Below are 15,812 nucleotides of genomic sequence, written 5' to 3'. Positions count from 1 at the left end.
AGACATCTCCATGTTTAGAATTCACCTGCAAAAGAATCTATGCAAATGGGTTTAAGTTTTGTTTATGCTGAATTAAAAAAAATTCAGATGAGAATTTTATCAAGCTATCTTACCTTCAGGCCAAGAAAAAAAAACAAAGACTCCACCAGAAAACACCAAATAAGTGAATGAAGGTCAATACTATCATGTGTTTCATGGTTATCACGTAAGATGCACATATTAACTTTGATGTCTGCCAAAGGATGTGACTTAAAGATAATTCAGATTTGAATGTGTTCTTTCTCTCAAAGTAACTTTACAGGTAAAGGAAGGTACTGTGTTGTGCCACCTGTATCTCTCATCAGAAGAAATATTTTCTTTTAGAATTTGAGATTAATTTGTACTCAAGAAAATATTTAACACTGAAGTCACCTACTTGCTCTACAATGTAGGTAGATGATACTTATCTCTGATTTGAAATGCAAACGCTATGCTTCTTTTGGAAATTCTACCAGAAGGGATTTAACTGGTGATATTTATAGAACATCAACCCTCTTTTATGTTTTCTTTTATATGGTGGTTTGGAGAGGAAATATTACAAACCAAAGAAATCGCTATTGAACACTTATCAAAATGCCAGCACGTGTTCTGGAGCAGTGGCGCTACTAGGAGAAATAAATGCAGTCTCTGCTCCCAAGGAGCTCACAATCTCACGAAATTACTAGGGACATCGAAACCAAACCAGTACAATAAAGGCTTTGAGAGCTGCATGCATGATTCTGCTTAAGTTTTTGTCACACTGGTCTGAGTCAATCTATCATAGTCCTCCTATCAGCTGGAAAAGAGGGCAGCATAACACGACAGAAAAAAGGAAATGATGAAGCAAAGATACTAAGAGGCAAGCCAATGCCTCCCATTTGATATCATAGTTCAGTATTTCACAATCTCGCGTAGAGTGGGTCCTGCCAGCCTGGCATCCAGGATAACTAGTTCACTCATTAGCATCTGTGACGGGGCTGTGGCTCCCTAAATCCAGCAGGGATGAATGTCTGAGAGAAGAAAAGATCCTTTGGGGTGTGAATACCAGGGTCACATTCATGATTACCAACCTGGCTTTCTGGCGGGACTCATTCCCCAGATGCAGGAAGCGGGTGCTCAGGCTCCAAAATGGAGGGATGGCTGTTGGTAGAAGACTGCAGAAAGGCTGTGCATCCACAAAGAAGGGTCTAGAGAAACAAGAACCGTGAACAGGGGTTGTCTACCCAGATAGGGATGTGCTGAGAAACGCCCAGGAGGAGCTGTGCACAACCAGATAAGGGTCTGAGGAAACATCCTCGGAGGGGTGAGCTCTCACAGGTTAGGGTCTGAGGAGACACCCATGGAGGGATGAGCTCTCACAGGTTAGGGTCTGAGGAGACACCCATGGACGGCTGTGCTCTCACAGTGTCTGAGGAGACTCTGTGGGCCCCTTCCCGCGTCCGTGACGAGCAGCTAAGAGATGGCGGGTCGCAACACTGAGGGAACCCGCCGGTCCCTTCCGCGCCGCAGGAATCCGCCTGGGCTCTACGGGAGGCGAGGCGTCCCCCCAATCCATTAATTCTCTGACTGGAACCAGACCCGGGAGAGAATTCCCGCCAGGAATTCTCTAGCTCTCACCTTTCAAAGCGCCCCCGGCTCCGCTGCCGCCTCTGCTCCCGTCTCCGTCCCCGCCCAGCTTCCCGACAGTCCCGCCCACTTCCTGGAAGAGTCGGAAGTCCCGCCTCCGGGCGGGCAGGGGCGGGCCCGAGGCGCGCGAGCTGGGGCGCGGCTTCCGGGAGCGCGCGCGAAGGGAGGAGCGGCTGCGTCGCCGCCGCTGGGGAGCCGCTGAGGTGGGAGTGCGGCGTGGGGCGTCCGGGGCGGGCGAGCGGGCGAGCGAGCGGGCGAGCGGGCTGGGGCCGACGGCCCGGGTGCGGGCGGGGCAGCCGCCGGGCCCGCTGCCTGAGGAAGGGGAGCCCCTTCCGCTCTGCTCTGACTTCGGGGTGTGGCAGGGCTCGTGAAGGGCCTGCACCCGGGCCCGGGCTGCAGCGAGACCTGCGGCCACAAGTCCGCAGTCCGGCTTGTCCGAGGGGAAGGAAGAGAGGCCTCCTCCTCCGCCTCACTTCTGCTGAAGGCCTGCCCCGCCAGTTCCCTGTCACCTGCCTTGCCCTGGCTGTCCCAGCGTCAGGCTGCTTCAGAGGCTGAAGCCGGTCGGGTGCTCCAGACTGTTAAGTCTCAGTGAGGAATCTTAAGGGCTGCCACAGTGTGAGTGAGTGCCAGACTCTCACCATGTCAGGGAAGCGGAAGCGGGTGGTGTTGACTATTAAAGATAAACTCGATATAATAAAGAAACTCGAAGATGGAGGCTCTTCCAAGCAGTTGGCGGTGATATACGGAATTGGCGAAACAACAGTTAGGGATATAAGAAAAAATAAGGAAAAGATTATAACTTATGCAAGCAGCTCTGATTCCACAAGTCTTCTGGCTAAGAGAAAATCTATGAAGCCATCCATGTATGAGGAACTAGACAGAGCAATGTTAGAATGGTTCAATCAGCAGCGAGCGAAAGGGAATCCCGTATCTGGACCAATTTGTGCCAAACGGGCAGAGTTCTTTTTCTACGCTTTGGGAATGGATGGTGATTTTAACCCTTCCGCTGGGTGGTTAACCCGCTTTAAGCAGCGGCACAGCATTAGAGAGATTAACATTAGAAATGAAAGATTAAATGGAGATGAGACTGCTGTGGAAGATTTTTGTAACAACTTTAGAGATTTTATCGAACGGGAGAATTTGCAGCCAGAGCAGATCTACAATGCAGATGAGACTGGACTCTTTTGGAAGTGCCTACCTTCCAGGACTGCAGTAATTAAAGGTAAATGCACTGTCCCTGGGCATAACTCATTTGAAGAAAGAGTCACTGTTATGTGCTGTACCAACGCAACAGGCTTACACAAACTTAAACTTTGTGTTGTGGGTAAAGCTAAGAAACCTCGCTCCTTCAAGTCCACTGACACCTTAAACCTGCCTGTGTCTTATTTCAGCCAGAAAGGTGCATGGATGGATCTCTCCATTTTCCGGCAATGGTTCGATAAGATTTTTGTACCTCAGGTTCGAGAGTACTTAAGATCTAAAGGCTTACAGGAAAAAGCTGTGCTCTTGCTGGATAATTCCCCAACACATCCAAATGAAAATGTCCTGAGGTCAGATGATGGCCAGATATTTGCAAAATATTTACCACCTAATGTAGCTTCATCGATTCAGCCCTTGGATCAGGGAGTCATAGCAACCATGAAAAGAAACTATCGAGCAGGTCTTCTCCAGAACAATTTGGAAGAAGGTAATGACCTGAAGTCATTCTGGAAGAAGCTGACTCTGTTGGATGCACTTTATGAGATAGCAATGGCATGGAACTTAGTAAAGCCAGTTACCATTAGCAGAGCTTGGAAACAGATTCTTCCTGCGATAGAGGAAAAAGGAGGTTTGGACTTTGATGAAGAAGATATTTCTGGGGCTACTGTGGCCACCATTTTACAGCATACCAAAGGACTGGAGAATGTGACTCTGGAAAATATGGAAAAGTGGCTTGAGATTGACAGTACTGAGCCAGGTTACGAAGTATTAACTGACAGTGAAATCATCAGAAGAGCCCAAGGCCAGACAGATGATTCCAGTGAAAACGATGAGGATGGAATTGAACTGATTCCAGAGAAACATATAAATCATACAGCTGCTCTCCAGTGGACTGAGAATTTATTAGATTATCTAGAACAACAAGGTGATATGATTCTACCTGACAGACTGGTAATACGGAAACTTAGAGCCACCATCAGAAATAAACAGAAAATGACAAACTCAAGTCAATAGCAACATTTGAGTTTTATCTTTTGTTATAATTGTATTTGTGTGACACTTTGAAATGTGGTTTAATTTCTTCGTGTTCTACATTGTCAAACGTAGTCCTATGAAATACATATAAAAATGTAACAAGTGGTTTGAGGATTGTGTGTCTATCCCCATATTTGTTAATAACAAACTACTTGTGTATAGATATAAATGACACATACTCATATATTTGCTTCTGTAAATTGGTGACCTAAGAGTGGCATTCCCTATATTTTCTAGCTTTAAAAGCTAGATATAGTGAGCACTTCCCTGAATTCTTTTGTTGAATTGAGGGCTTAAATAGCAATTTTGTCTTGTGCTAACCAACTTAAGTGGTTATCTGGGTTTTTTTATTTGTATAGACTGAGAATTAAATGACTAGATTTCAGGATGCTATATAATAACTAAAAAATGAAGTTCAGTAATGATGGTAGAAATAATCTATGAATTATAAAAATAACTTAGAATCATATTTGTTTTCTTACATTTTTGTGGGTGGAAAAGATAATTCTGGAAATGAATTATATGTAGGAAGTAATTATTCAATGAGAGAAACTAGAAAGCTGATTTCTGAGAGGTATTTTGATCTGTTCATTTGGAGGAAACTGGGTGTTGACAATTTGGGAAACATTAGGTTTATTTATACAAAGAAGAAAAGGATTTTTTTTATTTTGAGTTGGATAACTATAGAATTATTTATTTACCTAATTTTTCATGAATGTTTTTAATTATTACATGTAATAATATGAACTCTCACTACTATTTGGGAAACATGAAATTTGAAATTTAATTTTTCTTACTGGATATTTAGAAATATCTATAACTTGAAAATTTTGTCATACTTGGCTGATTTTATTTGATATGAAAAAAATAAAGTTTTTATTTTAGATAAATCATATGTTTGTATTCTGTTTTTTGAAGAAAGCACAAATAACTAGGAAGTGCTAGAGATAAAAATTGTTTTAACACAAAAAGGAATTCTGTAATTTGTTTTAAGAGTTTTTACAATTTTTTTTAATTCTGTTTATCCATGCTATTGAAAATAGTTTTCATGTATTAAGATTACTATAATTTAAGATTAAATTATATTTATTATAGCATGTCTGGGCTCAATTTATTAAAAGAAATAGAATCGGTCACAGTTTTGAATATTTTGTTTTTTCCATTTGTTGTCTTGGGATTCTAAAACTTTTTTTTTTTTTTTTTTTTTGGTTTTTGGAGACAGGGTTTCTCTGTGTAGCTTTGCGCCTTTCCTGGAACTCACTTGGTAGTCCAGGCTGGCCTCGAACTCACAGAGATCCGCCTGGCTCTGCCTCCCGAGTGCTGGGATTAAAGGTGTACGCCACCACCGCCCGGCGGGATTCTAAAACTTTTAAAAAGGATTTTTATCTTCCCATAATTTATGTTATCTTTGTTTTATATGTGTGTGTGTGTGTGTGTCTAGATTTTTCAAAGTACTAATTTATGGTAAGTGTTTAAAATTGTGTTCGAAGCATTAATTTTTAGTGCCTAGTGGAAAAAAAAGGCATTAGAAGTTAACATGCATATTGAACTAGATAAAAATTATTAAACTGCATATAAAATAATTTTTTATAAAATGAAAATATACACTAGAAAACCTCTTGGTTCTTTTTTCTGGATTTACATAGTTTTTGTGTGAAATGCACCCGTACCATTGCCACCTAGTGGTCAAATCATCCTGATTGTTGAGCTATTTGTTTTAAACACTTGTAAAAGGTTCACTGTGCCCTTGACTTGTTCACTTGAATCTGTGACTATCTCTAGACTGGGAAACTCCTCTTCTTTGGGTAAACTAGTAGTTCTGTATTAGTCCAGAATGCTTCTTGAATATTGTTTGTGTTCTAAGTTGTGGACTTTTACTATTTAGTCCTCTTAATTATGAACTAGATGGAAATTCTTATGGTTTCTCTTATTATTACTTGGTCCAAGTAAACATTAAACTCAGGTGTTTGACTCTAAAAGCCTATATAATTTTATTACCTAATCAATTTAGCTAAACTCTTACTCTTTCCCAGTATTCAGTATTTATTATTTACTGCCTCCCTCTATCACTTGCCACACATATGGGAATTTTATCTGTTTCCCAGTGCACTGGTGGTAACCATTGCCTTTTCCTTTATTCTTTTTTGAGATTTGTCTTCCTCTCTATTCCGTAGTGCTACTGTTAACCTTTTTACATCAGTCATAGCATTTGAAGCTTTGGATTGTCTGCCTTTTAGTTTTCAGGTCACAATGCTCAGAATCATTTCTCACTTCAATCTAGTTAAAGCCAGTATTAGCAAAATTAACTGTTTGTGTGCAGATTTCTTTTAGTTCACAGGACTGTGTTGAAGAAAATAGAAGAGTTGTCATACTATCAATATGGAAGTCTTGCTAGGCTGGAGATACTGAAAATCATTACTGTAGGAAGCACAGCTTAAAGTAGGCATTAGAGAAACTTGTATTGTCAGTGATACCTGGTCACCTGGAATGTCAAAGTAAAGGTGGTGAAACAACCTGGTTATCCTTTGCTATTCTATTAGGAGCCAGCTTCCACCTGAATCCCCCCAGTATCTTGAGCATTGTTTAGGCCCTAATCCTGAACTTTGTCTCTCAGTGAATAGAACTTTTATGAAAGAAGCCCCATGTACTTTGCATCCTCCACCAGTAGAATCTATCCTTATGCTTATCACAGATCCTTCTTGTAGGCCCTAACCCCGAGCTCTGTTTATTAGCCAGTAGAACTCATTCTTATTACAAAGGTCACAGATGCTTTGCTACTTTGCCAGGGAGTTTCTATGTAGCTATCCCTAAAGCTTTGTTGTGATAATTGTCATGTGGAAACCTTTTCCCAAAGATTTGCTATGCTTAAATGTGTAAGAAGAATAAACCACCAGATCAGACTCTGGAAGTTTTGACCCTTTGCCTGCAAAGTTGGTACTGACCAAGTTTCATTCTTTATCTCATGTGGATCATCTCAACACATTATTAAAAGCATATGAGCATGGATGGATACACTTACAGATGAAAGGGGTCATAAGCTCCAAGTAAGACAATATAGGGGAAAGAATAGAGGTTGTAGTTAAAGGAAAAGAAGGAAATGTACACGGGAATGTGGCCTATGGTGACCTGCACTTTATGATGTGTGCATTTCAGCATGCCACATCTGGGGGTTCTGGTTTGTGCTGCTTTGTCCTATAGGGAATTTTGAGTCAGTGCCAAGTTAAATGCCTTCAATCACTAGTTGGCCCCATTTGATAGGATATTTTAAAAGTTGTTTGAACACTACACCTGCCCTCAAAGTTATGAGTTCTTAGTTCCCAATTCCTGTTCCCATTATCTTAATCAGGACACCATTTGACTGCCTATTAGAGATCAGCTGTAGGCGCTGTCTCTTGTCTTGCCAGTTTCTCTGTTGATACATGTTGACTAAGTACTCCTGTAAAGTGTGTAGCACAAAGCTTACATGACTCATGGTCAGAAATTCCAGGACAATGGATCTATTTTGAGGGGTTATGTGAGAGTTAATTTTTCTGAGAGATTTGAGCTTTATGGGGAAACGGAGAGTGGCAGTGAGAAAAATATAATTCTTTCTGCTTAAATCTAGTGAATCAAAAATCTACTGAATATATGCACAAAACTGGTGGGTCTTTTGGATTTAAGGTAGTGTAATACTGGCTGGAGAGATGACTCAGCAGTTAAAAGAACTTACTGCTATTGTAGAGGACCTAGGTTTGTTCCCAGCCCCACATGGTGGCCCACGATTGCCCCCCAACAACAGTTGTAGGGGACCCAGTGGTGTCTCTGGCTCCTGCAGGTTCCTGCATGCATACAGTGCACAGAAAACTCAAGTAGGCACAAACACATACATAAAAATAGCAAGAAGTTTTTCAAAATATATATATAAAAGGAGAGGTTATTATTTAAGAATCATAAAATCGGGGTGGAAAAGGAACACATTTGAGGGCTAGAGAGATGGCTCAGTAGTTAAAAGCACTGGCTGCTCTTTCAGAGGTCCAGAATTCAATTCCCAGCAACCACAGTGTGGCTCACAGCCATCTATAGTGGGATCTGATGCCATCTTCTGGTGTAAAGTTGTACATGTAGGCAGAGCACTCATACATAAAATAAATCCAAAAATTAAAAAAAAAAAAAAAAAAAAAAAAAGAGTACATGGCAGGGACACATTTGAAAGGACAATCTGGTTTTATGTGAATTCACATAAAACAACTGACATTATTTACATAGTGTGACATTCACTCTGTAAAGAAAATCAGATTTTGCTTATTCACTTCTTGAGTGGTTTCTATTCTGTACACCTTCTGCTTTGGGATACTGTTTTGTGCTTCTCCTGGGTGATTTCATCTTTCTATGTGACCCAGTCACTCCATCATCAAAAGTTCAGATGTATACCTTCAGCTGAGAAGTAGGATTCTTGGTGCTACTTGAGTCCCAATATTTAGTTCACTTTTTAGCCCCTAACTTCCTTAAAAGATTAAAACTTGACACTTAGACCAACTGTACCCCATAGAGATTTACTTGTGTTAGCCTTGTTAAAAGCAGTGTCAGTGGTCCACGGGACTTAGACTCACACAGCCACATGCAGTTAGAGCTGGGAGAGTAGGAGCAGGCACTTACTTTCTCACACACTCCTAGTGTGAAAATTATTTTTAGGACACATACGAATTGTCATGGAGTGATTTTTTTTCTTTTGTCTCTTAGTACTGGGCTATGGACATCTAAAGATCAAACACCAGGGGATCAGCACTTTACAGAATATTATGTTAGTGAATATTTAACTTTCAAGGAACTATTGTATCTTATACAGTGTTCTAGGATATGTGTGGTATATGACTGAGACTATCTGTATTCAGATTTACAGCAGAGAGGAGACAATGGAGAACAAAATCTTACGTCTTGAAGGGGTATAAATGAAAGACTGATTCTGGTATGAGAGACACGAGGTTATCTTGCTAGAAGGGTGAGTTGTCCTTGATGTTGTCTGACTCTCAGTATTTCCATAGACAATTGCTTAGTATACACAAGGCAAAAAATACTTGCAGAAGGAAAAAAAATCTTAGTGTAATCTTAACCATAAGGATGAATTGCTTTGTTTAACTGAAAGTCCAAGGAAAGCTTTGCATTTTCTGTCAGATTTCCTTCCTCCTGTTGGCCTCTAGAGGATTATTTATGAGACCTATAAAAGCCCCACATATTTGGAATAGTTTCTAGCCCTCTTACTTCTAGTTGTAGCTATTTGCTGAGTTCATCTCTCTTTCCTTTTTTCAAACATTGCCAAACACAAGAAGGAACAACAAACATTAATTTTCTGCCTCTTGCCAGTTACTTACTCTAGAGCAGAACTTCTTTGTGTGTGTGGTAGGGTACACACCTCTGTGCCTGTGCTTGTGGAAGCCAGAGGTTAACAATGAGATGGCTTCTATCACCACACAGTGTTTGAGACAGGGTCTCTCCCTGAACTTAAAACTGGTCATTTCTTGTAGACAAGGTGGCCAATGAGGGCCTGGGATCCTTCTGTTCTGCCTCCCAGCACTGGGTTATAGGCATATGCCACCACACTTACCTTTTTACATGGGTGCTGGGGATATAAACTTGGGTGCTCATGCTTGCCCACTGACCCATTGCTTCAGCCCCTAAATAGACGTTCTCAACCTCAGTAGTAGTCCAGATAGCTTTGGGGGGTGAGACTGTAGGTCTCCTAGCAACATCTCTGAGACCTGATAACTGTTATAGTTAGAGGCTGTGGGGGAGAGTCACACCATACAACAGAACTCATGCAGGAAGTTTGTTGGGGTAAGAGAAGGGAAAGGACACAGAGGCTGGCCTCTGGAAGTGAGAAGCAGCAGATAAAGAGAATGGGAAATCAGAGGAGCTTGCCTTTTATAAGGGGATTTAGCAAATTCACACAGGAAGTGGCCATAGATGAATACGTATTCTGTCAGGACCCCAAGCAGGCCAGCTTAAATGCCTGAGTACTAACAAGCACATGCACACAGGGGGTGCTCTTCGTGGCTGCAGCTGAGGACTCTGAGGGCAGGCCAGTATAATGCTTGAATTCTGACATTCCTCCCTTTTATTTATTATAAAAAGGTGAGGAAATAGGAAGGGGTGGCAGATGAGGCGGGAATGAGGGCACTGTGTTCTTGAGACTGCTTCCTGTTGACGTGGGGGCTTTGACATCTTTGGGTGAACCTGAGAAAGCTGGGATAATGGCCATGTCCTGGGATAGCTGGCTGTTTCATTTCACTGTCCAGACTCTGTGGGATCATCCAGAACTGCTTGGATGTGGAAAGATGCTCAAAGCAGAAGATAAAGTTAAGTTTAGGGAGAGAATTTTTTTCTTAGGGCCTGGTAATTGAGAGATGGGGGTCCCAAAACCAGGGAAGGTTGGAAAACTTAAATGTTGTATTGTGACGGTACAACTACAGTGCCTCTGACCTGTTCAAGGTAGATCCGAGTTGACTCCTATAGTAGGACAGGCCCATAGGGTCGAGGAAATTGGCTTAGACCAGTTGCCAAGGCATGCACATAAGGTACTTCTTTATGAGCCAACCTGGAGTCTGCCTGAGGACCTAGCAACAGGAGCTGTCAGAGTTCCTGGTCACTGTCAGAGTTCCTGATCATGTCCAGCCAATGAGGGACAACCACACAATGCTACCATATTGGGACACAGACTGGGTGCTGGGAGGAGGGTATATAAAGTCTTCTCCATTGTTAAATAAAGGAATTTGTTATTTGCCTTCAACTGACTCCCAGTGTCTGTGTCATTGACACCGTGCCTTCTCACCCCCTCCCCCAGAGGGAGCTGTTAGAATCCAGCAACATCTGGTGCTTGAACAGGGGGCTTCTGTTACTTTCTCTCAGGGCAGGTTCTGATCATCTCCCTGTCTTTACTCATGGTGCTTGACAGCACCCCCAAGCCAGTGTGCTTTGCTGAGAAGGCCCCTCAGTGTTGTGTTCTTTCAGTCCCTTTGACAGGTAAGCATTGGGACCCCTATTTCTTTCCCTCTTTTGTGTTGTCTGTCATGTTTGTCTGCCCATCCCATTAGGAAGGCACATTTTTTTTTCATTTCAGTTTGCCCGGCACCTCTACATAAGGATTGACCCCTCAGGAGGTGGAACCAAGGCCCAGCTCCTGAATGCTGTCTCTCACCCAGAGACACCATGTGGACATACAGCCATGGCCTAAAAAAAACACAGAAGTCTCCCACTAAGCACAAGACATAGGGCCTGATACAAATTCCACCCTTGTTGACTGTCATCTTCTCTCTGCTGTTTGCTTGCTGTTTCCCTCTAAAAGATGGGTAATCTTTTCATCACCCCCATCACTTCCCTGTAGGATATCTCTATGAGATCCAATGATAAGAAGACAGACAGTTTGGGCCCCGCCAAATCTGTCAAGGTGAACATAGTTGTCAGTATGGGCCCCCTAAAATCTGTCAAGGAGAATGCAGCTATCAATTTGGGCCCTGCCAAATCTGTCAAGGAGAATGTAGCTGTCAGTTTGGGTCTCACCAAATCTGTCAAGGAGAAGGTAGGCTGTCATTAGTCATGTGCTGCTACCCCCTCTGCTCCACCACCACTGCTGGCAGCTACCCTTCCAGCATGGTATTCTTGGGGTGATCTACCCTAATACCCACCTGCCTCAGGAGGTGGCTACTCTCTCGTGGTGCCAGATGTCTTACAACCCTCACAGCCTGTGCCACTATCAGTCTGTAGGCCCATAGAAACCTTCCTGTTCAAGGTAGGCCCAACTGCCAATGCCTAGCCCTGGATTCCCATCCCCGTAGCTGATCTCTCCCTCATCCAGAAGGCAGCCAATGAGCCAGGCCCAGATTCCCCCTACTTTCAGCAGGTCCTTGATCAATGGTCTTGCAGTTACAAACTTACTTTGATTGGTACCATTTGCTTAAAGCTGTGTTGGAGCTTACAGTCTTTCTCAGTTAGAGATCAGTCTATGATGATCAGGCAGAATCCAAGGCCTGGACAAACATCTTACTTAAAGTCCTTAAAGAATTTTTTGAGTTTGCAAAAAGGTTAGTTTTAGGCACATTAGTATTTCTACTGTTTATAAGCTGTACTGAAATTTACATTGTAGAAACAGCAGTGTTCTCATGCCTTTGAATCATTAGAAAGCAACCAAAGGGAATTTAAAATCTTGAGCTTGTGGCTATGGTAGTAGTAGTATAGTGGTTAGTATGTTGCCAGAGCTAGATTAATAGCTTATCAGAATTCCATTGATTAATGTTAAGGCTATGAGCTTTTGGAGTCTTAATGTAACAGTAGCATAGCATCAGAGAGAAATCTGGAACACATTTCATTCTTTTTTATATCTCAAATTACTTTTTCCTTATCACCACTTAAGCTTTCCTATCTTCACATAAACAAACCTTAAAGCACCTGGTCCTTTCCCATCACTACAGCATCACCTTGACACCCTCTTTTTGTCCAATTTACCAATTTGATTACTGAGGGCAGTCATTGTAGAAAGTTCCTTTTAAATAAAGGAATTATAAAAAAAATTACATTGAAATCTGTTCTGTGAGTCTCTTTTTTGCTGTCTGGGAGGGTGTGGAATCTCTGGGGTGCTGTTGGTTCCTACCAGCTGGGCATGTTTGGTAGTCTTTGTGGCTCCAGCTCTGTGACTAATGGTTGGCAGTCCTGTAACAATAGCTAATTATTGTTTGATTAGAGATTTTTGAATGTGTCATTGGAGATACATAGAGAAGAGATTGATGAAGCAGGGTGTGATTAGTAGGCACAGAGGAGTGAGGAGAGGGGTCAGGAAGGAAAGCATCCACATCCATATGGGGTTCTCAGTCCAGTAGAGTTGAACACAGCTGCAGGGTGAAGCCTCATTCTTCTGGAATTGGGGACAAGGCAGTTGATCTTAGTGTCCTCTGAAACTTAAGGGAACAGGGTCCTTTTGCAATTGATGTGTATGAAAGAACATTGTCTTGAGGTAAGGGATTAAAAGGCTTGGGGTGGGATAAGTGAATCCAGTGAGGGAGGCCCTCAAGCTTAGCAGCTGTGGGGATTACAAGAATTACCTTGGAGGGGCCCTGCCATTTAAGGGAAAGGGGTGAGGGACATTGATCTGCAGAATAGAGAAGGACCTGATCCCCAATGTTGATTAGGGATGGACAGGGGTTGGTGCATGGTAGGGGTAGACAGTGGTCAGTAAAGTTCCATAGGAGAGAGCAGAGATGACAGAGTAAGGGAGTGAATAGGTGATCAGGGAGAGGTAAGGGTTTGGCTGAGAGATGGGGGTTAGAACTGGCCTCCCATACATGAGCTTGAATGACGAGATGGAAAGGGGTTGCTTGGGGAGATCCTGGAGCCTGAAAAGAGCCAGAGGCAGGAGCTTTACCCAATAGAGGTGAAGTTCCTGTGACATTTTAACAAGGGTGTTTTTTAGGGAGTGGTTAGTTTGTTTTATCTTTCTTGAGGACTGAGGATGGTATTATGGGATACTGAAATGCCAACGAATGCTGAGGGCTTTAGATAGGATTTGGGAAACCTGGGAGGTAAATTCAAGACCACTGTCTGACTGGAAGGAGGTGGGGATTCCAAATTGGGGAATGATCTCCCAGAGAAGGAGGTCAGAGACTGTCTGAGCTCTTTTGTTAGTGCTTGGGAATGCCTCTATCCAGCCTAAGAATGTATTCACTAAGACCAGGAGGTACCTAACTCATCTGACTGAGGGCATATGGGTAAAGTCAAGTTGCTAGTCAGTCCCCAGGAGGGAACCTCTGGTCTGGTGGGTAGGAAAAGAAGGGCTGTAGTATTTGGATTTGGGGTCTGACATTTGACAGATTTTACAAAAGGCAGTAATAGTTCTTAAGAAATGCAAGTCCTCAGGGGTGGGCTGCAGGTGGGCCTTGACAAAGTAAGATAGAGCTTGGCTATTAGGATGAAAGAGCTGATATAGATAGAGTGTCAGGGGGTGACAGTGGGGATGTGGGTTTAGTGCCAGGATTCCCTGCAGTGGGTGAGGTGAGTCTGGACCTCAGGAAGGCTGCAATTCTATCTGCCTCATCAGCTCAGTTATTTCCCTTAGAGATGATGGAGTTGTTGGTCTGATGTGGCCAGCAGTGGACAATCCCTATAGCTGTGGGGAGATTGAGGCTTTTAGCATGGCCATAATTTGACCTAAGTTGGTTATGGACCCTCTTTTTGCAGATGGCACGCTTTCCAGATGGGACAGGAGGATATGAAAAGCATATTTGGAGTCTATATAAACATTTAGGGATTGTCCTTGTGTGAATTGGAAGGCATAGGTGAGAGCTATTAGGTCAGTCTGTTGGTTAGTGGTGTGGGAAGGAAGGGCCTGTGCCTCAACCGCCTCAGTATCTGACACTATGGCATCGCCTGCTTTTTGGGCCCCCTCATATAAAAAGGAGCTGTCGGGCTGGAGAGATGGCTCAGAGGTTAAGAGCACTGACTGCTCTTCCAGAGGTCCTGAATTCAATTCCCAGCAACCACATGGTGGCTCACAACCATTTGTAATGAGATCTTGCGCCCTCTTCTATATACATAATAAATAAATAAATCTTTTAAAAAAAAGGGAGCTGTCATCTGTGTACCAGGTATAAATGGCCTGAGGCAATGTGCCCTTCTGTATGTGTGAGAGATAGGACAGTAGTTCCTTTTGAGTTTCAATGCAAGAATGAGATGAGGAATAGTCAGTATTTCGTCAGAGAAGAAAGTCTGAGAAACTGAGGGGCAGGAAAGATTTGAAGGTAAGTGTGGCGTCTTCTACTCGTGCCAGCTGGAGAGAAAGAACCCAGGAAGGAGGTAGAGTTTGTAAGCCCTTATAAGTTAAGAGATGGGACAGGTTGTGGGAGGAGAAGATAGTGGTGGGTGACCCAAAGGTTAGTTTTTTTGATTCATGAATGAGGAGCTCAGCAGCTGCTAAAGCACATGTGCAGGGTGCCCATCCCTGGGTGGTAAGGTCTAATTTTGTTGACAGACAAGCTATGGGTGCAAAGGAGAGTCCCAGCTGGTGCCCTAGGACCCCAAGGGCATATCCCTCTTTTTCTGTTACATTGAGGGAAAAGGGATGGGTTAGATCTGGGAGATGGAGTGCTGGAGCCTGAAGGAGGGCCTGTTGGAGCTTCTGAAAGGGCTTAGTAATGGGAGTGATAAGGGGTTCATGTGAGGGGCCAAGGGCTGCCTCATATAAGGGGCAAGGAGGGAAAAAAGAGGGGATCCAGGGACGTAAGAGGCCAGCTATTCCTATGAATGATAGACTCTCTTCTTTAGTAGAGGGGACTGTAAGAGACTAGATTAGTGTTTTCTATCCAAGGTAATGGCTTTGTGGGTTGGGGTAATATAGGTGACCTGGGGAGTGGACAGTTGGACCTTGGAAAGTGAGACTCTATAGCCTCATCTGGACATGAAATTTAGAAGAGCAGATGTAGACGGATTTCTAAACAGTCTTAGCAAATAAGAAATACAGAGCCAAATGCAGAGGTAATAGTCAAAGAGATCAGAGAGCCACGACTACCTTATCTAACCACCTTGCCACCATCGCTTCCCCAGAGAGAGCTTCTTCCTGCCTAACCTGCATTTTTATTGCTTTCCTGTTCTGCCTTCTCATTGGCTCTAAGCCCAGCCACATGACTTCCTCATCACTGTCTGTCTATACAGACCTCCAGGTCTCTAGGGTTCATACTGGGATTAAAGGCTCATGTCACCACGCTTGGCTCTGTCCTTGACCACACAGAGACTCTGCCTGCCATGTGATTGGATTAAGGGCATGGGCTATCACTGCCTGACTTCTATTCCTGGCTCATTATAACCTCTGATCTCCAGGCAAACTTTATTTATTAACATACAAATAAAATATCCCATTTCAGAACAATTAAAATATCACCACAAGCAGAGGTGTTAGTCTGGCTTATTTGTAGGGG

The 15,812-nt window shown here is 43.1% G+C and overlaps 2 protein-coding genes across 5 annotated transcripts in view; one reads left to right on the top strand and one right to left on the bottom strand.

Moving 5' to 3' along the window:
• The window catches only part of Ccdc82 (coiled-coil domain containing 82), a 41,721-nt gene extending 39,960 nt beyond the window's left edge, over nt 1-1,761 (bottom strand). For 3 of the 4 annotated variants that reach the window (XM_052752202.1, XM_052752228.1, XM_052752210.1), the window contains exons 1-2: nt 1,636-1,761; nt 1,089-1,205 (exon numbers count right to left, since the gene is read on the bottom strand). The gene's annotated coding sequence lies outside the window, so the exon portion shown is untranslated. The remainder of the gene's footprint in view (nt 1-1,088; nt 1,206-1,635) is intronic. The other variant, XM_052752219.1, reaches the window with a different exon arrangement.
• Nucleotides 1,762-1,878: 117 nt separating this feature from the next.
• Jrkl (JRK like) lies at nt 1,879-4,935 on the top strand. Its single transcript, XM_052752243.1, has one exon. It carries the CDS (start codon nt 2,284-2,286, stop codon nt 3,856-3,858), a length of 1,575 nt encoding a protein of 524 aa, XP_052608203.1. The 5' UTR covers nt 1,879-2,283; the 3' UTR covers nt 3,859-4,935.
• The last annotated feature ends 10,877 nt before the right edge of the window (nt 4,936-15,812 follow it).

This window comes from Peromyscus californicus, unplaced genomic scaffold (genome assembly GCF_007827085.1).
Source record: "Peromyscus californicus insignis strain IS unplaced genomic scaffold, ASM782708v3 Scaffold_11__1_contigs__length_118956290, whole genome shotgun sequence".
NCBI classification, from domain to species: Eukaryota; Metazoa; Chordata; class Mammalia; order Rodentia; family Cricetidae; genus Peromyscus; species Peromyscus californicus.
This window is presented reverse-complemented; position numbering and strand designations above follow the sequence as displayed.

Bases quoted from the DNA above. Each gene is read 5' to 3' on its own strand.
- Jrkl (XM_052752243.1), top strand. From the start codon at position 2,284: ATGTCAGGGAAGCGGAAGCGGGTGGTGTTGACTATTAAAGATAAACTC.